The sequence below is a fragment of the Hypoxylon trugodes genome (genome assembly GCF_022578975.1).
Source record: "Hypoxylon trugodes strain CBS 135444 unplaced genomic scaffold F4822scaffold_8, whole genome shotgun sequence".
Lineage (NCBI taxonomy): Eukaryota > Fungi > Ascomycota > Sordariomycetes > Xylariales > Hypoxylaceae > Hypoxylon > Hypoxylon trugodes.
The window spans coordinates 235,388-254,690 of NW_026250023.1; the positions used below are offsets into that span (position 1 = coordinate 235,388).

The window sequence follows — 19,303 nt, forward strand, 5'->3', positions numbered from 1 at the left end:
CTATGCACATATATCATATCCCCTCTAAAATAATACATTTTGTACAATATCGAGGATTGCTTTGTGCGCGTATTATTTATGGTCCTCTGGGTTATAATCGATTAGAGTTGACATATCGGGCGAGCTGGTTTGCCTTCATATGGAGTAGGGACGGTCTAATCTAGGCGATTATTGCTAGCGAGTCGAGACATTCCCTTGATTCCTGAAATGAAGAAAAAGAACATCGACACGAGAGAAGCATCGACACAGAATAGTGTGTTCTTAGGTAGAATCTGCCTCCTATCAACCGGTAGTCCACTTGACTTGACTTCTACATCTACTATCGCTTATCACCGCTTCGACTTCCTTTGCACAGTTGTCCTACTCTCATCTTTCATTGCCCGCGTTTTCATATCTTCGCTCATTTACTCAGGTATGCTCGTTTCTTATGCAAGGTTCAGATCACGCAATGCCAAACTCGGGTATCTCGCCCGTCTCACTCCTTTGCTCTGCGCCCAATGTATAGCTAACGCGCCATCTTAACTTGATCGTTTCGACTTTCCTCACTCTATCTCCTGCATGGTATACCTCCACCGTCTGTGTAACACCAGCGGTCTGGCGAGGTTGCAAGGCACGACCTGTCTGCGGTTGTAATTGTAATTCGTAGCCCTTCAGTTGCGTGGTTAGCTACTATAGTATTGTCAATTGGATGTGCTAGACGGCTTACCTTTGTTACGGCTAGTTGGTAGTGGAGATTACTGATTGGCGCCGTGGTGGTGTTAGAGAAAAGGAATACGAGAGAAAGCGCACTCGGTATTGTCGCCCTTCTCGCGTTCAGGTCGATTTGCAAGGGTCCGTCCTTAACGTTTACCTTATATTCCGCAGGAAGAGACGGCTCAGGTGGTAAAGCTGAAGAAAATGACCATTCATCATCATCATTTGAGGTCGCAGGCGGTGGGGCGGGTTTAGGCGTGGCTGGCTTAGATGAGAATTGAGGTGAGGCGAGAGCCGCAAAAGGATCGTTGGCCGGGGTCGCTTTTTGAGGTGGCCTAGAGAAGGAAGATTGTTGCGCTAGGTTTGGTTGTGGGGTATTCGACTGAGATCCTGTAGGGGGTGAAGTGAAACCAGAAAAGGAAGAGAATGGCGGAGGTGTAGGTGTTGATACAGGGCCCTTAGCACTGTTATTTTGAGTCATTGAAGATAGTAAAGCAGGTCCGGGTACATCTAGACAAAAAGTTAGCCGTGTGTTCTAGTTGATTTGAATAGACAATAAATTTGACTTACTTTGGTTCGACCCGAAGCCAAGCGAGATACCACCCCCTTGACCAAAACTACTACTGCTGTCTCCTAAAGATAGACCCAGCAGGTCATTCTCAAGACCACCAGCCTGTGAACTCGTTCCCGCGGTGTTGTTAGCAGAACCATTTGCCGCAGCATCCGCGTCGAAATCGATCAATGAAAGCTCGTTCGCGGCCGATGTCGACTTTCCAGCTGGTGCTGACGACGTCGTGGGAATGGGCGCGCCTTGGGCGATCTTGTTAGCGCCCTCAATATCACCCTTCTTGAGAAGCTTCCACCGTTCAACGGTCCGATGTATGCTGTCATTGATCTCGAACAATTTGGCGACCGCCTCATGATCGTCTGATTCTTCTTCGCACATCTTCTGAATCTTGGGTTGTGCGCTTTGAAGAGACGAGGCTAGTTCCTCAAATACGTCGCCATCCTTCATAGAATCGCCTGGCTTGAAAGCTGCCAGTCTTTCCTCCAAGAGGCGCGCTTTTGCCTGAATCTTTCCGACCTCTTCCGCCGCCTTTGCTCGGTAGTCCGTTTTCGACCTCGTATCGTATCCGGCCATAACCTTCATAAGGCGATTGGCTTCTTGTAAGTCCTCTGGAGTACCTCTTCGTATTAGTTCTTGTAGCTTAGCAGATTGCGCTTCTCGTTCTTCCTCCTCCATTTCCTCAGCCGATTTAAGATTCTACGATTATTAGTTGGTCTAACTGCCACGTAAGCTGCGCCATAATCTACTCACATCACTAGGATTCAAAACAGCAGCATCATCCCTCCGAACTTCCGGAAAGTGATAACCTTTGTAGCTCAACAACCGGTGCATATCCCGGATGAATCCGAGGTCTTCCTTGTACCGACTCGTCTCGCATATTGTACTCCTCCATTCTTCGATCGCTTCCAGAATCTTAGACTGGACTTTTGTGTAACGAATAGGGGGTCTCTCGGGAAACCGTCTGACAAGTTCGTTTAGGAATTCTTTGGTACTAATCTGAAGTTGAAAAGGATACCCGCAATTCTTGACACAAATATCGAGAAGGTTAAGAGCGAGGAGGCTAACGTTGGGATTGCGCGAGTTGATATAGTTGACTATAGCGACGGCGGCTTCTCGGGGTGCGCTACCTTTCTTGCTGTTGATCAGATCGGAAATTTCGAGATTTAAAGCGAGGTTCGGTTCGTAATTCTCTGGACTACAAGCATTCGCTATGAATCGCTGAAGCTGAGAAGGTCGCGGGTAACCCAATTCGTTCCAACGGTCTCTAGCCGCAGCTCGAGCGGAGGCGGCCTCCATGTTTCAAAAGTGATGGGATGCAGGCGAGAGAGGGGAGATATAAGTCGGAATAAATTGCGCCTGATGCAATGCGCCTATGGAATTAATCCATCCATAGACATTCGCTTATGTAAAATAGGAAAAATAATTATTTTATTCATGAACGACGATCATGTCGCAGTTGTTGTTTTTTGTCAGTTAAAAGGCTGAAGCTTAAAAAGGGTTATCACCAAAAGTATTAATGCGGCGGCGCCTTGGCCTTGGTGACCATCGAGCCTACCAAAATAAGCTGGGCAGGCATCCCACTTGATTTGTGGCGCAGTTATATGAATTGTGGCAGCAATGACCTTGGAGAAGTTGATAGAATAACTCTCAACCAATCAGATAACAAGCCGTAGCTTTGGGAAAGCACTATCCCCGGATAATCTTATTTATCCGTTGCATAAGGTGTATCTTGCACAAGCCCCACGAACAGCTGAAGCAAGGACAAGGTTTAACTTTTTGAAGTTCTAGGGTAATTGGAATTGCCCCACGCTTCGTCATTCTATCTCATCTACGAGAATTTCATTGTTTTTCTCTACCTTTTAATACTCGTATATTCTTCCTTCCTTTCTTCCTTGTCGCTTTTACTACCCATATCATCATTTTCAAAAGGAATAACTCAAGCATTCAACATGGTTCGACACAAGAAAGATAAATTCTCATCTCGAGGTGGAAAAGGTCGCGGAAATGGCCCAACTCGACCGCGCCTCGCCGACGATGATTCCGAACAAGCGAACTCTTCCCAACCCGCCTTCAAAGCCGCCTGCTGGGACTTGAACCACTGCGATCCGAAACGATGTTCAGGAAAAAAACTTATCCGACTTGGCCTCATGCGCGACCTTCATATTGGCCAAAGACATAATGGCGTTATTATTACACCTAACGGAAAACACAAGATCTCCCCCGCCGACAAAGAATTAATGGAACAATATGGCGCTGCTGTGGTCGAATGCTCCTGGGCGCGAACGCAAGAAGTACAATGGAACAAGGTCGGCGGAAAATGCGAAAGATTATTGCCGTACCTCGTCGCTGCGAATACTGTCAACTACGGCAAACCCTTCCGACTTAACTGTGTCGAGGCTTTGGCTGCAGCATTCTACATATGTGGTCATGCCGACTGGGCAGAGGAAGTACTGCGACCGTTTAACTATGGAGAGTCTTTCTTGGCTATCAATTCAAAGGTACTTAGGAAGTACGCCGCATGCGCCGATGAAGACGAGATTATAAAGACAGAGAAAGAATGGATGGAACGATTAGAGCGGGAACATGCCGAAAGCAGAGAGAATGCTGATGATGACGATTTATGGAAGGGTGGAAATGTTAATCGTCGAGCTATTATTGACTCCGATGACGAAGAAGATGAAGATGAAGATGAGGACGATGGAGAAAATGGAGACGAAAACGGGGATAATGATAGCGTCGACGGCATCTACCTTGGGAAGAAACCAGAACAGTGGCCACATCCCGGAGAAAGCGCGCAAAAGCCGAAAGAGGAGAAGGACAATAGGGATCCCTTCCATATATCAGATGACTCCGACGACGATGCTGAAATGGAAGAAATACGTCGTAAGGTTCTCGCGTCAAAACCATTCGCCAACTCCAAGGAAGCGGATCACAAACCCAAGCCACAAGCAATACCTCCACCTCAACCGCAAAGGTATCACGTCGACCCCGATGCAGAGCCTGATTCGGATAATGGGGAAGATGAAGATGAAGATGAAGACGATGATGCGTTTGATAACATTATCGACGCTACCCCTATTACTGATAGGATAGGTCTAACAAAGCTTGAGAAGGAAAGGTCAAAAGCAAATGTCATGAGTCGGACATTCTCGTCGGGCTGTGCGACGGCGCCGAAGAGATGGTGAGTACATGATAAATAAAAATGATAGAAACCGTACCCGGTCAAATGATGGCGTATCGTACGCCTTTGCTGGCGTCGCTGGTACTTGTGTCTTCCTCGAACATGGGCGCGAGGCACGAAAATTGTCTATTCGCTAAATAATTTGGGTGCCCGACGCTCCAAGCCATTCCATTCCGGTTCGTACCTAGGTATAAGCCCGATTCCTACTTACAATACCACCATGATTAAAGGTAAGTCTCGAGTCAAGGTGCTATAGATATCTACCCTAAGAACGTACACAGTAAGTGGATGCCCGTGTAATTGAAGCCAATTGAAACATGTATAGTCTACGCCTCTACTACGATTTTCTTTCTCTTAATAAACACACTAAAATGCCAATTTTCGTGAGATAAGTTATATAGATGCACACCATTAATCATTAGTGATGTATTTCCTAGGCGCTTTTATATGCTATTTCCACATGATGCAACCGGGTATCTAGGTTCGCACCCTAAAACAGGCCTGAGTATCATCTCATAATATTAACCATTAATTCACATTTCTTCCTCACATCTTCCCCAGCACCATATCACCGCCCCTTCCACCGTAACCGTCCAACCCACTCCGCCCACCTCCTCACACCCTCATCCTCCATCAATAACTCCACCGTATAATACCTCCGCGCAAGCTCCTCATGTCCGGCGAAACGATGCACGAAGCGATGACAAGCACCGCATAGCCAAGCTACATTCTGTAAATCTTCCTCTTTATGCCATCCGCGTTTCACTGCTTTGGAATGCACGAATCGTGGGATTAGGTGGTGGTATGATAGTGGGATATAATTTCTTTCACAGATTTCACAGCCGGTTGCTTCTTTGAGCGTGGCGCGCGGGGCTGGGGGTGGTTTTGTGATGAGGGAGAGGTAGTGGGTTAGGATTGGTGCGAGGAATTCATTGATGCCTTGTGTTGGTTCACGGGTTATGGAGTACGTGGATAGCGAGTCGGCGATGGCCGGGTCGAGGGTTGGGAGAGGGGGTATGGAGGTGCCTGTGAATGGGAGGGTGTAGGTTGTTTGAAGGGATGGGGATCTGGTCCAGAGGTAGTAGTCTAGGGTTTTGAGGTCGCTGGGGAGGGAGTGGAAGGTTGTGGTTGCTATGTACCCGGCGAAGTCGGCGAGGTCGTCGGCGCTGGTTAGGTCGGTGTCTGCTTCTGTTTCCGGGTCTGGATTTGCGGACTTGGTCTGTGGTGGTGTAGATGTGGGCTTTTTGGACTTGGGTTTGGTCCTTCGTTTTGGTTTTGCTTGGGGTTGTGAGATTTTCTCGATCAGAGCAGTTGAGAGACAGTCTAGGAATATCTCGTAGTTTTTCTCTTGGTCTTCTGGTATTGCTGTCATGATATCCGATTGTTGACATACGTCATGTGGTTGATATGATGATGTATTTCGGTAGGGTGATACGGGTGTAAATGCGTAAAAGATTGAGTATAATAGAGCTTATGTATATCAAGGGAAATTCTATTTATACATATTAATTTCGAAAGGATACTACTCACACTATAATGTATTATAGATGAAGCATAAATGTAGGAAACCATCTATAGCGACAACTATAGAGCACTTACCTATCCCAATGCAGTATACAGCTACCCCGCAATATCAAGCTAGTAGCTAATGCATCACGCCCTATGTCAACTGATGACGATGACAAACCGTGAAGAGCCATATAAACGCTCAAGGGTATTTGATACGGGGGAAATAAATAACTTTCTAAGAATCACCGATTGACTCATTCCCCGTATTGCTACTCCACATTCAAATGGCGACTAAGAAAACAGTTATCGCATTCGATCTCTACGGGACACTACTATCCACCGAATCCATCGCCCAGGAACTAGCCAAGATTTACGGCGAAGACAAAGCTAAATCATTAGCTGCATTATGGCGACGGTATCAGCTGGAATACACATGGCGGATTAATAGCATGGGTATAGTCACTAAATCATTCAGCTCTTGGGAGAATAACTTTCTAACAAAAGTTAGGCGAGTACAAATCATTCAGCGAAATAACACGCAATGCGCTGGGACACGCCGTAGCGGAGCATGAATTGACGCTCTCGGCGAAAGACGCGGATACGCTTATGAAGTCATATGATGCACTACATGTCTTCCCTGAAATACCTTTAGCTTTGAAACTTTTGGAGGAAAACGGTGATAGGGTTGAAGCTTATGTCTTCTCGAATGGTACCGATGAAATGGTGGGGAATTCGATTAATACTTCGCCGGAATTGGGACCTCATGCGGGAAGGTTCAAATCGCTGATTACTGTTGACGGTCTTAAGTGTTTCAAACCGGATAGGAGGACGTATGACCATCTCGTTGAACAGGCTGGCAAGCAAGGAGAAGCAAGCGACGTATGGGTTGTGAGTGCGAATCCGTTCGATATCGCAGGGTCAAGAGCTGCGGGATTGCAAGCCGCATTTATCGATCGGGCTGGCAAAGGCTGGATAGACCGACTGGAACCAAATCGCAATCCTTCGGTCGTAGCATCAGGTGTCGATGAAGCGATCAAGTCAATTTTAAAGAATTAGTGCATTATCATACTAAGTATATATCATAACTATTTCATTCTTTCGTAATCCAGATTCGCCGTGAGGGTATCAACAATTTGCAAACCGGTAGATCTATGCGCATATAGACCAACCATATGTGGAAAGAATTTAGACAATCTTGTGGAAGCTCTCGAAGAGCTTGATAATCTCTTCGGCGAATAACTCCGCATCGCCGGGATATCGAGCACTGATGTAATTGTACTGCTCGTCCTCGACAGTGAAACTAGATATGGTGAGTGATATATTTCAGCTTGCGAGTGAACATAGCCTTGAGATAAATGGTTGGAAAAGATAGGAACACTTACGGGCCTGGGTTTAGACTGGCCTTGAATTGAGATGGGTCGGCAAGAACCTTTCTGACCTACAAATTGATCAGATGATAACACTCAGGTTTTGTTGGGATAGTTGTTATCCTTACCGAGTCCTCAGTATTTTCGCTTTGTGCGCCAAATGTCTTGTAATAATCACCGAGCACCGCCCGTGTTCCCCAATACGCCGCCTGCTCGAATTTCGCAGGCAGCGATGTAGTGTTACAATCGCGAATGACACTTATCCCATTGGCATCTTTCGACTCGGACAAGACCATCACACCATGACACACAGCGCCTATCACTTTCTTACTCGGCTTCTTTGTCTTGGGGAAGTAATCTAGTACGAGTTTGTGTACGATGGGGGACTCGATGATTTGTCTAACACTTTTCTCGTGGCCTCCGGGGAACACGACGAGGTCAAAAGGGTCGAGGGAAAAGCTGGGGTCGGACCAGGAGAGCGGGTGGCGCATCTCTTCACTTATGGCCATTTTCTTGTACAAAGTGACGACTTCCTTTTTTGCTCCCTGTTATCCATTGTTATTAGGATCGATCATTCGATCGAGGTTGTTCGCGTGTAAGATGTCACGAGTGGTTACGGCGTACGAGTAGTTTTTGGGTGAACCCCTCCAACATTTTCTTGTCGCATCGCGGCGGCTTTCCGTTCTCGGTCGCGAACTTGATATCGTAGCCTGCATTCTTGAACGCAGTGTAGGGGACGGCAGTTTCTAAATATTGTGAGTCAGCGCTAGAGACATGCATGTTATAGGTACATAGGTGGGCGCTTAGGTAGGCAAAGGGCTGTGGTAGAAAGGTGGCGTACCTGTAGGATCGTGGCCATAGTCGGCCATCATAATGAGGACTTTGGGGTTTATGACGGATGTCCCCGGCGATGTAATTTGGGGTTCTTCCATCGTTTCTTAATGATACTGGTAGTAGTACCCTCGATATTTGTTTGCGATTTGTTTAGGTAAGAAATGAGGTCGAAACGAAGTATGTTGTGTTAAGAAAGAAAGTCGCATCAATCGATTTGAAGATCCCGAAGTGGGAGGTGATTGACGTATGAGGTACTTAGGTACATGTACTCATTAACACCCAGCTAAGACCTAAAGCTCCTAGGCGTACTAACGGGCGAATAAACGCCTAGAGCACAGACCTAAACGAACCTAACAGAAGGGCTAACAGGCAGAAGACGTTACACTTTAGGACGTTTTAAATCTTACTAGCTGGTCGGGTAACTCGGCAAATCATTGTTACTCACAGCGTACATAATACGCTAATCAACAGTAATAATCCAATAATAGAAGGCCATTTTAGTGACTTGATAGAGAAACTTCCCCTTATTTCCTCTTAGGATTCATTTTTCTTGCAACCCTCCACAACTCAGTTGGCTCAGATGACCCAAGATGACCCAGACTATGACCAACTCACACCGACCTTATACACTTGTTTATTGGTCATTAGTGTAAAAGTGGACGCCTAGGGGTATAATATGATATAATATCTCAGCCCTGTAGGCTCTGTAGTCCCTGTAGAGGGGCACTACCTAGCCACGATGTTACGGTGCACGGTAGGCACCCGCTCCAGCATGTTCGTTGCCGACACCATGGCAAGCCACCGTCCACATGGTCTCTACCCTCGTTTTTCGTGACATCCTTACGTATTTAGGTTGGGGTACAAAACAGCTCGGCTCGGGGCTTAGTGTAGCTGAAAAAAGAAAGAGGAAGACAGAAAAGGTACGAGGATGGACATCCTGGGAGTAATAAAAACTTGTTGCTATCCCGATCTGGGAGTCATCTTCTCCGCTGTGAATTTTCCTATTTACTTCGGCTGTGTACTCGTTGTCATGGTCGCTGGTTTGCTTTACACATCACGCATTTTCGCACGACCAAATGGAGCTCAACGACAAACAACACCTACGTCGAAACCCGTCATGGATCGTACCGAATTTTTCGGCTCGCAGGTCGGTGGCGAGTCCGTCATTAACTACAGTTATACCGATATGCCCTGGAGGTTGATGTTATGGGATGTGAGATACTTCTTCACATTCGCATGGGCCTTACCTTTTGTAATCTGGCCTGTTCGTCCTTGCGACGGCGATCATTTTGACGAATTATCATCAACTTGGCAGAATTTATGGTGCATGTCCATTCATGCGATACTTCTGGTTCTTCAGTTAATTTTTATATTATCTCTGCCTCTGGCTTTTCTCCTTCCGGTTTGGATGGTAGCGATAGGAATAGGCGCATTCTTCACGTTGAACTGGTTTTTATGCCTGGGTTTGAATGGGAAGACCATCACATTCGAGTCTGACCCGAAATATGCACCCGCTAAGGACGAACACGCACATGAGCAGTGGATTTTCTTAAATGGTGTAGCCGTCGGGTATGTTCGACCTCGTGATGATCCAATGCGGATACAATGTGGTACTGACTCCAAGATTTTAGGGAGGCTTGGCTAAAAAGCAATATCAATCGTTTGGCCATCACTTTCAAGCGACCAATCATTGGTGTTCATAATCGTACTGACGGTATCATATTTGATATTGTTGAATGTCTCATTCAACGTAATTTTGGGTATGCAACGAGCGATGTACGGATGGCGTACAAAATCATTAAGGAAAAACTGTACAACCCGAAATACACTAAAGTGATTTTCATTCTACACTCACAAGGTGGAATCGAAGGTGGACTGGTTCTCGACTGGTTACTTCAAGAGTTACCGCAGGATCTCCTATCGAAACTTGAAGTATACACGTTTGGAAACGCATCCAACCATTTTAACAATCCGCATCGACATGTCGAGTCTCAGTCATCGGAACAGAAATATCCTTTGACAGATACTCATATACCCACTGTAATCGCCGAGATCCCTCTTACTGACTCACCAGTTGAGACTCAATCATCGCGAAGGCGACTTTCAAACGGTAGCAAATCTTCGTTTGAGGTTAATGGAGGACGTGTTCCTACACTCACCTCGCTGTCAAAAGAGTCTACTGTGTCGCGTGCAACTGCATATACTGTACCAGCATCCGACCGAGCAATCGCGCATGTCGAGCATTACGCCCACACGACTGATTTCGTAGCTTTGTGGGGAATCTTGCATTTCGTAACGAACGAGCGTGCCTCTCCAGAGATGCCCCGTTATATCGGTCGTGTTTTTCGCCGTTCTTCCCCACGCGGTGGACATCAATTCTGCCAACACTATTTGAACGGGATGTTTCCACTTGCGCGTGATGCTAAAGGAGAGTTTATTGGATGCGCCGAACGAAACGAGTTCATGGACAGCATTGTGGAAGTGGCTAAGAAGGGCACGGAAAAGGAAGACATACGTGAGGCTGTTGAGAATGCCTGGTCTATGCTTGAATCTAGCGGGGAAGAGGTGAATGGTGTTAAGGATGAGGTTGCGATACACGGCAGTTTTTACGAGAAGAAGTCCGAACTCAACGACGGAACCGTAAGAGTGAAGGATCTAAGTCGGTTGTGGCAGTACAGAAATGGAAGGAGCCCACCAGATCTCCCTAGAGAGGTGAGAAACGAATTGAGAAGGATGACAGTGGAATAATCGACACGATGCTTAGGAAAGGTGACTGATGAGAAATGATATATCCTCGGAATTGGCCATGGGGTGCATTTTTATTTAGTAGACTGGATATCATTTTGAATACCCGACATGAAAATAACTAGGAGTACGGTACTTTTGATCTTGAGTTATTCATATCTAGGCACATATATACCGCGATAATCACGCATATCTGATCTTGAATACCCAGCAGAATTCCTCTTTGTCCAACAGTGCATCATCAACTTTGATCTTGAGGACGGTTTGGTCACCACTTCTAGCCACACTCCACGCCAAATCCTCGCCTCCCTCAATAGCCAACAGACTAACTTCATCACCCTCTAGAATCGGCACCGGGGCCGGGACATCAACCACACCTTCACGGACCACCGGGCGTTCTAAGAACAACACATAAAACGCCTCATCCGTCTGCGTAAACCTCACATCCGGCCCGCCACTAATTTCACTCTGTACAAACCAATAAGCCGTATCAAACAACGCCTCGCCATGCGTCTTAATCCAACCTCCCGCCTCCCGCAAATTATCAACCTCAGCCTGTACCAAACTCCCATCCGCTCTCGGACCAATATCCAACAACAAATTCCCATTCTTAGCCACGACATCAACAAGTGTATAAATCAACGTAGTCGCATTCATATACGCATTCTCCGGCGTCGCGCGATTGTATCCGTAACTATACGGATCCATACCTAAATTACTCTCCCACTTCCTTCTTTGCGCCGTGCTGAACCGCGCGTATTCCGGTGTATCAAAATCAGCTGCTTGCGGCACACCGCAGCGGGAGTTTACAGCTACTTGCCGGTTTTGAGAACGCGCGATGTTCCACCATGTAGAGGCGAATTCCGCGGTTACGTTTGCCGCGCCGCAGTCGCACCACATTATATCGGTGCCGTAGATATTAGTCAGAGTCTGCATTTGCGGGAGCATGAGATCTGTCAGGAAATCCGCGACTGGGATATAACCAACATACGGCTCAATAAGCCCAGTAAATGGATTCAGAGCCGGAACGCCGGGCCAACTGTTTGTTCCTGGGATGGTGTGTGGGTCGAATTGGTCGAACCCGTAGGGTCCGAAGTCTGGGTTATACCACTCGGGCAGCGAGAAATAGGTTCCGCGTTTTAGAGCGGGTTGGTATGTTGATGCGGCGGAGAAGAGTTCGCCGAGGACGTCCCGGTGTGGACCATGGTGTAGGGCGCTGCGGTTGCTGGTGGTTCCGGTGTCGAAGAGGGCGAAGCCGTCGTGGTGTTTGGATGTTATTACGAAGTACTTTGCCCCCGCGTCGGCGATTAGGTCGACCCATGCTTTCGGGTCGTAGTTTGATGTGGTGAAATTCGCGAATGTGTCGTCGTAGGCCCAAACCTCGCCGTAGGTGCGAAGGCGATAATCGTAGAAATCGGAGGAGTCGGCTTGGGGGTGGTGAGTTGAGTACCACCTACGTCAGAGGCGCCTCTGATTAGTATCATTGCTGAGAGGAGGGGGCTGGGGTCGCACGTACCAGAACCATTCTGCGTAACTTTCGTGGGGAGATGAATTTCCCCAGCCTGTTACTGAATAAGGTCCCCAGTGGATGAAAATTCCGTATTTGGCTTTGTTGAACCAGTCTGGACTTTCGTGTCTTGCGATGTTATCGAGGTCGGTTGTCCATTCGGTTAGACCGAATTGGATACCCTCGAATTCGACAGACCATTTGTTGATTATGACTGAGGCATTTACGGTCCCATTCGATGATGTCTCTACTCCGACTGTCACGATTTTCTGATCACCAGGACACAAGCGCTTTAGGTGTCCATCATCAATGGTCTCGAGTCCATCTCCCGAGATAGAAAACGTCAAACCATCCCCTGCGACACATTCGGATCCTGCGTTATTGATTGTAATCTCGACTGCCTGCGCGCCGCTATCGAGCCACTTTTGAGTCGAACGAATCGATTGTACGCTGACCGCCGAGCCGCCAGCCCACAATGAGATTGCGAATACATGTAATCTCCCATCATCCTCATTATCTGCTTCAGGCAAAGTGATCGAGCGCAGTTGCTTGCCGGGACTCAGCGATGCGGTACGCTCAAAGATATGACTCGTGTTGTAGTCGACGCCGGTTGCGGTGAAACGGCTCGGGAAAATTAGTTCCCCACGATTGATAGTCAAGAAGCTATACCAATCCAATGATCGCAACTCGTACACCGATGTGCTGTTGTCGGTGTATGTGAAGGTCACATTGCCGGATACGGTCGCTTCCTCCTTATCTTCGGAGACTAGGAATGAGGCCGAGAAGTACGGACCGGATGGTACTGATATGCTTTGGCCGCTACAAATTACGTTATCCGACTCATCGGGGCCGGTATAACCCGGGAATGAGTATACTATACCCGTGTAGCTTGAGGTGTAGAACGGCGTATTCAAGTCCGGCGCGGGGTACGATTGACCCAGTGTATCGAAGGAGGCTTCACCTGGGTATGTACCGAATGCTTTATTATTGTAAAATGGTGATAGGTCGACTGTAGTTGACTTTTACATCATCAGCTCTATACTGCCCAGGTTGCCCAGCCGGGCTACCTGTTCCTTAGGATGCACCTCACCCGTGATCTGGATGGTTTGAACTGTGGCTCGGTAGCGGCCGCAGCGAAAACCGTCACATGGAAGGCAAGGCCTGCGACGATCTTAATTCCGACAGCCATTGTCACTGGTGGAATTGATCTTCGTGTTTTCTTTCTTACATAACAATTGGTAATCCAAAAGCGAAAGAAAATCCCATCATTTCACACCGGGCCTCAGGTCCGCCCTCACCTCTCTACCCTCACCCGCCTGATCGGCACCCGATCGTGGGGACGTCACATTCCGCCGGCTTTAGGCAACTCCCGAGATCTACTGCAGGCATGACGATAACGTATGTAATGGTCCTTTTCCGGGGTTCATTAGGATATAATTGGACTGACGAATGGATGGTCGCCGGAAGTTAAGGGGTAACCTCGGTTGCTTATCTAGCGAAAATCCGTGGGATTTTCCCCGTGGGGTTGGATCATTGTCGCGATATCGCGAGGGGATTACGCAAGCACCATGCTTGACTTACTGTTGAGTTTGTTTTAACTGCCTTCGTGACTAATAGGGAAATTTATGTGATGTGTGGGGAGATTAAGTTGGATTAAAGATTTTCATATAAATTGCAATTTATGTGATATCTATAATCTTAACCCTTAGCAACGCCCCTTTTCATTTCGGTCTATCCACACCAGTACAACTTAGACCCGGTAATAACCGATTGCGATACCTTCAGTGGAAGTATAGACAGAACACAGCTTCAGGGGCGATATCATGTGACTTCTCCTGGTCGCAAACTCTCTATTGTATCTTCTAGTCGGCGATTCAAAATGGAAAGGGGAGGCGTACGCTGCGGCGTCACCGACGACGACTGGAGTACAGCCGATATATTGGGGGCGACTCGTAGCGACCTTCATTCGCGTCGACGTTTACCTTGTTGAAGTCGATGACGAAAGAAACTTCAAGAATTTTCATGAGAGACCCGAATCTTCAGCAGGGAAAACTTTTCACAACGTACTGGAACCGTCCAATTCCACTTGTGGAAGCGGTGATGTTATCACTGGCGGGTAGGATCTAAGAGATAAACTATGTGTCATTATCTCCATAGTACTTCGGCCTTCCCGGTATGTGGAATTCTGTTTATAGGTATTGATCCAAGATGAGAACTCATTCCATCTTACCGATTTCTCGTGCATTCCAAATATTTCGCACAGTTTATCCCCGTCGTGCCGAAAAGGAGACACACTTGTGGCAATCAACTGCGAACGGCTTACAATGCATGATAACCTTAACGGATTCTATCTATCTCGATAAACAGTCATTCATCGACGATCGCATGTTTACGGGCCTAATTTGTGCCGTGCCCTGCGTCAGGTTGGCATTTCCGTTTATGGTGTTTTAGATGGAGAGTCATCTAAGGGAAATATTCTGCCCTTGTGCCGTGGGAGTGATTTGGAATTATTTTTGTCTCCGCCATGTGGCCTCGCCGAGGAGCGTGCCCTACGGCACAGTTAACCGACCTGTTGGGTGGGAGAATATTCAGGAGAAAACTTGTGACAACCAGCCTCAATATGGAGGGGCCGACATAGTTGGTCATATTATGTGTGTCTGTTTCGTCTTACAAGTTGCACCTGCATCCGCGATCCTATCACAAGGCGTCGGCAACAATATAATAGTCCAATAAGAAGTCTAGACATGTCACTAATAATTATTTCTACCAGGGAGGCGAATCAGATAAACTACGGCCTTTGTTTCCTTACGTTGATGACGACACTAGCATGTGTCCCAATAATTCCTACGGTATGGCTTGCCGGACCAGGGCTTTTGATACGGCTTGGCGGTGCTTTCTCCCCTCTACATTAGGGCCGAGATTTGGACCGGATATAGTGAAGAGCGGGCGCCCCTTCGGCACCCTTGTATTCTTCACAACGGGTCCGGCCATATGGGATAGCGAAAAAGAAAACACCATTCTCAAAACTAACACGGACAATGTGGCAAGTTAAGAACATTAGATCCGAAAACTAGACTTATGGACCGTAGTATCGAAAGTTCTCGATTGTGCCTGGAACCCACGTTTCGCTCACAAACGAGGCGATCTGGAAAATCATACTTGGTAGCCTACCGGGTAGTCTAGGTCAACTCACCTACACGTGTGGATTATACGGTTACCAGTGGCAAAGGTGCATCCATTTTCGAATCGAAATTATTTGTTTGGACCCATATTTCCAAGCACTCGATGCGGCTTGTTGCTACTCTGCCATTTATCGCCGTTCTATTATTGGGAGGTGTATATAACCGGGTAAATGCGATACAGCCAGAAGGGGTTGAAAGCAGGCTCAGGGATCAATCAACTCTCGGAACTATGGCTGTCCTTGATCCCCAATGCGGAAATCGAATCAATCAAGCTGCAAAATGATCCTGGCCAATCGTTCCAGGAAGCCCAAGGGAAAGAAATATTCGAACGAGTTCTTCGGGCTCGGCAGTTCGTGGGTGCTGACCCGCGAAGGAGCACTTTCGCGGATCATACAAGTACAACAGGCATCACGAACTTCCCCAGAATCCCAAGCACCCCGGATTCTACCTCTGCAACCGTGACTTCTCATAGCAGCTCTCAGCTAACCCATTCGTTGCTTGTCCAACGTCTCACTCATCTTACCCAAGGCACATCGATCGACGTCTAAGGTAGAATTCAGTCACGATGCAGCTGACTTCCATCGCTGCCGTCGCGCTTCTCGCGCAAAATGCCGCCGCTCAATTCGGTAACTCTATGCTGCGATTCGCATGCTCCCAACTGGTCGTCGACCGTATCGACCCCTTGGTCAACCCCGGCATGACGTACACTCCTCACCTTCACCAGCTAGTCGGTGGTAACTCCCTTAACGTCACCATGGACCCCGCGACTCACGACTTGGCTTCCTCGACCTGCACGTCCTGCACATTCAAGGAGGACAAGTCTAACTACTGGACCGCCGTCATGTTCTTCAAGTCCAAGAACGGAACATACAAGCGTGTTCCCCAGGTCGGTAACGGTGGCCCTCAGGGCAAGCTCGTCAACAAGGGCGGTCTCGACCTTTACTACATCCCCAGCGGTAAGACCACCGCTTTCAAGAAGGTATGTTAAAAGACACTGCGAAATTTTTACTCTTCAATGAACGCGAGATTTCTAACTTTAAACCAGGGTTTCCGTATGTTGGCTGGTAACGCTGCCAACACCGACCCCTCAAAGGTCCAGAAGTCCAACATCTGCCACAGATGCTGGACGTCGCCCAACGAGAACACCTTCGTTGGTGGTGCTCCCTGCACTGGCTCTGACACTGTTGACATCCCCAGCTCCAAGAGCTGCAAGATGATCCGACAGACCATCATCTTCCCCACGTAGGTTTTTCACTTAGGCTACTTTTATGATTATTCTACTCGTACTGACATGAAAACTAGATGCTGGGATGGCAAGAACCTTGACTCCCCCGACCACCAGAGCCACGTCGCCTACAGCTCCGGTTCCGGTGCCACTGGTGGCGGCGCTTGCCCTTCCACCCACCCCACCAAGCTCCCTCAGATCATGTACGAGCTGATGTGGAACGTCACCGAGTTCGCCAACAGCGCCGACTTCCCCACCGACGGCTCCAACCCCTACGTCTACTCCATGAACCTTGGGTAAGTGAAACCGCACCTAAGATATTTAATTTTTAGGCGATAACTAACATTATCAACAGCGGCCCTGCTGCCCACGGTGACTACCTCTTCGGCTGGGAGGGCGACACTCTCCAGAAGGCCATGGACAACATCGGCAGCTGCGGTCTTAACACCGACTGCACCACCGCCGGTATCCACGCCCAGACCCCCGACCAGTACAGCGCCTGCACCAAGGAGCAACAAGCTCCCGAGGACGTTGACGGCTGTAAGTTCCCCTCCTCCATTAAAACCCATAAACGAATAATTACTAACCCAAAACAGGGCTCAAGGCTCTCCCCATGGGTGAGATGGCTATCAAGGCTTAGACGAATTCTCCTGAGTGGGAAACTTACTAGACGGAGAATTTCCACCAGGGGAGGTTTGATTCCAGCCAAGACCATTTTTGCGTTTTCGATGAAAAACTTCACCGGTGGAATTTTCCTCTGTACTAGTAAGATGTAGAGCATTCATTTACACGCCACGTTGGTGCGGTCAATGTTCTATTGCTAGGTAAATTTGTTAGAGGTTAGCCGTTGTCATCGACATCTTTTCCACATAATTATACTCCATTTCCGTTTTAGCTGCTTCAGTACTTCTGAAATCAATTGCACGTGTCTTGTGAATGACTATAAATACCTCTTATAATCGTAGTGCATCCATCTTAAAATAGATGTTGTAGTATTTCTCGAGCGTGATGATGTAGCATCGCATTCTGACTACCACAGTAAGCATCGAATCCGCTGGGACGAACTTGAGCCTCAGACGTCACGAATGAAAACACGACTACGTAAGAACACATAAAATCTCTCAAGCCACCTATCGTATAGGATTGAAAACTGGACACTTTCTGTTTTATGTACAACTTGAACGGTATCCGCGTCGGAAAGAACAGTAAAACCAAACCAAACATTGGAGCGCCACTCCTCTCTTTTCTCCCATAACACACGGCGATAGCCACCTCCTCTAGGTAACAACACAACACAAGTAAGTCGCGCTCCCCGTCACTATTTCAAGGTACGACATTTCCTCCCCTTCGTAGGTCCTTGATGGGTGACTTGTAAAGAAGCGAAGAATTTCTTCACGAAATGGAGTTTGGTTAGAATGGATTCTGTAGGTAATACGGTAGAGTGTAGGTAAAATGATATTTATAAATCAATAATTTTTCTCTTATTTCAAAAAGAATAAATAAATTCTCCCCTCTTCCCGTGTCCACCGCATCAACAGCAAGTTTTGCACTCACAAGTTCCGGTCAACCAGGTCCTGGAATTGGGCGTTGCCGGCGGCGGCGAAGTCGTGCTCCCAGTAGTTGAATAGGTCGTGGACGTTGATGGGGCTGGAGGGGGATGAGGGCTGGCTGGGCTTGGACTTGGCGTATGCGAACGCGAGTCGGTTGCTGCCTGTCGGGTTCAGTGTCTTGGTTGTCGTGCCCGAAGTCGTGAATTGTGTGCATCCTGTGCACTTGGTGGTGATCTGCCAGTGTGTACCGTTCGACTTGGTGCCTTTGCTTAGGAGTTGTACCGTGGCGCCTGTGTAGGCTGTTGGGGCTGTGTGGGAGCTGGTCGTGGTGTCAATACTGTTTTTATTCTGCTAGACGGGTTCCTATGGTCGCGGAAAACGTCGAGGTGCATGTAGGCCTAGAGTACCAACTCCCACTCTTCATTTTCCTTGTATAAAAAGAGCAACTTACGTAGCGCGGCGGACAGACACTACACCGCTGTTACCATTCGGCCAACCAATGAGCAAAGGGTTGTTGGTCATAGAACCACCCCACGCGAGGCCAACCCAACCAGCGGAAATAGGAGCGACAATCTGAAGAACAGCGTCATACGGTTGACCCGAGGAAGCAGGACTAGGGATCGCGACCCGGAAAGTAATGGCAGAGCCGGAGCCTGTTGTTGTCGCGGCGCTGTATTGGGAGAAGGTGAACCCGGTGTCAGGGTCACGGAATACGTCGCCGGCGGCCTCAGATGCTGTTTATATGGATCGCATGACGCCATATGTTAACCAATTGATCCCCAAGTAAATCTTCCCCTTCTCAGAAACACCCCCCTTCAATCTCCTCTTCAACGTGATTTATACGCACCGAGACTGAAAAGCGCGACTACGCACGCCAAACCAAAGTTCCAACGCATCTTGATTTGTTGACCTGAAGCTTCCAAAGAAAAAGGGGGGTAACTA

The 19,303-nt window shown here is 47.9% G+C and overlaps 9 protein-coding genes across 9 annotated transcripts; 4 read left to right on the forward strand and 5 right to left on the reverse strand.

Moving 5' to 3' along the window:
• Nucleotides 1-302: 302 nt before the first annotated feature.
• F4822DRAFT_336981 (VHS-domain-containing protein) lies at nucleotides 303-2,800 on the reverse strand. Its single transcript, XM_051455749.1, has 4 exons — nucleotides 2,012-2,800; nucleotides 1,264-1,957; nucleotides 707-1,203; nucleotides 303-648 (listed from the first exon to the last, which is right to left on the reverse strand). The coding sequence occupies exons 1-4, from the start codon at nucleotides 2,555-2,557 to the stop codon at nucleotides 442-444; spliced, it is 1,944 nt and encodes a 647-aa protein (XP_051310965.1). The 5' UTR covers nucleotides 2,558-2,800; the 3' UTR covers nucleotides 303-441.
• Nucleotides 2,801-3,048: 248 nt separating this feature from the next.
• On the forward strand, nucleotides 3,049-4,819 carry F4822DRAFT_412338 (DUF367-domain-containing protein). Its single transcript, XM_051458940.1, has one exon. The coding sequence runs from the start codon at nucleotides 3,211-3,213 to the stop codon at nucleotides 4,444-4,446; it is 1,236 nt and encodes a 411-aa protein (XP_051310966.1). The 5' UTR covers nucleotides 3,049-3,210; the 3' UTR covers nucleotides 4,447-4,819.
• F4822DRAFT_412339 (uncharacterized protein) lies at nucleotides 4,820-6,006 on the reverse strand. The gene has a single exon (XM_051458941.1). It carries the CDS (start codon nucleotides 5,812-5,814, stop codon nucleotides 5,011-5,013), a length of 804 nt encoding a protein of 267 aa, XP_051310967.1. The 5' UTR covers nucleotides 5,815-6,006; the 3' UTR covers nucleotides 4,820-5,010.
• Nucleotides 6,007-6,120: 114 nt separating this feature from the next.
• On the forward strand, nucleotides 6,121-7,041 carry F4822DRAFT_412341 (haloacid dehalogenase). The gene is made up of 2 exons (XM_051458942.1): nucleotides 6,121-6,404; nucleotides 6,460-7,041. Exons 1-2 carry the CDS (start codon nucleotides 6,236-6,238, stop codon nucleotides 7,005-7,007), a joined length of 717 nt encoding a protein of 238 aa, XP_051310968.1. The 5' UTR covers nucleotides 6,121-6,235; the 3' UTR covers nucleotides 7,008-7,041.
• On the reverse strand, nucleotides 7,042-8,507 carry F4822DRAFT_412342 (class I glutamine amidotransferase-like protein). The gene is made up of 5 exons (XM_051458943.1): nucleotides 8,160-8,507; nucleotides 7,943-8,064; nucleotides 7,447-7,863; nucleotides 7,334-7,389; nucleotides 7,042-7,251 (listed from the first exon to the last, which is right to left on the reverse strand). The coding sequence occupies exons 1-5, from the start codon at nucleotides 8,248-8,250 to the stop codon at nucleotides 7,137-7,139; spliced, it is 801 nt and encodes a 266-aa protein (XP_051310969.1). The 5' UTR covers nucleotides 8,251-8,507; the 3' UTR covers nucleotides 7,042-7,136.
• Nucleotides 8,508-9,269: 762 nt separating this feature from the next.
• F4822DRAFT_438113 (uncharacterized protein) lies at nucleotides 9,270-10,900 on the forward strand (the record flags this gene model as incomplete). Its single annotated transcript, XM_051462479.1, has 2 exons — nucleotides 9,270-9,721; nucleotides 9,784-10,900. 2 exons carry the CDS (start codon nucleotides 9,270-9,272, stop codon nucleotides 10,898-10,900), a joined length of 1,569 nt encoding a protein of 522 aa, XP_051310970.1.
• Nucleotides 10,901-10,990: 90 nt separating this feature from the next.
• Nucleotides 10,991-13,952, reverse strand: F4822DRAFT_337104 (glycoside hydrolase family 29 protein). Its single transcript, XM_051455750.1, has 3 exons — nucleotides 13,495-13,952; nucleotides 12,414-13,423; nucleotides 10,991-12,350 (listed from the first exon to the last, which is right to left on the reverse strand). Exons 1-3 carry the CDS (start codon nucleotides 13,591-13,593, stop codon nucleotides 11,081-11,083), a joined length of 2,379 nt encoding a protein of 792 aa, XP_051310971.1. The 5' UTR covers nucleotides 13,594-13,952; the 3' UTR covers nucleotides 10,991-11,080.
• Nucleotides 13,953-16,151: 2,199 nt separating this feature from the next.
• On the forward strand, nucleotides 16,152-17,451 carry F4822DRAFT_432047 (uncharacterized protein; the record flags this gene model as incomplete). Its single annotated transcript, XM_051461577.1, has 5 exons — nucleotides 16,152-16,565; nucleotides 16,632-16,828; nucleotides 16,889-17,107; nucleotides 17,167-17,351; nucleotides 17,408-17,451. The coding sequence occupies 5 exons, from the start codon at nucleotides 16,152-16,154 to the stop codon at nucleotides 17,449-17,451; spliced, it is 1,059 nt and encodes a 352-aa protein (XP_051310972.1).
• A 910-nt stretch (nucleotides 17,452-18,361) lies between these two features.
• F4822DRAFT_432048 (CBD9-like protein) lies at nucleotides 18,362-19,257 on the reverse strand (the record flags this gene model as incomplete). Its single annotated transcript, XM_051461578.1, has 3 exons — nucleotides 18,362-18,680; nucleotides 18,813-19,095; nucleotides 19,209-19,257. The coding sequence occupies 3 exons, from the start codon at nucleotides 19,255-19,257 to the stop codon at nucleotides 18,362-18,364; spliced, it is 651 nt and encodes a 216-aa protein (XP_051310973.1).
• Between the last annotated feature and the right edge of the window lie 46 nt (nucleotides 19,258-19,303).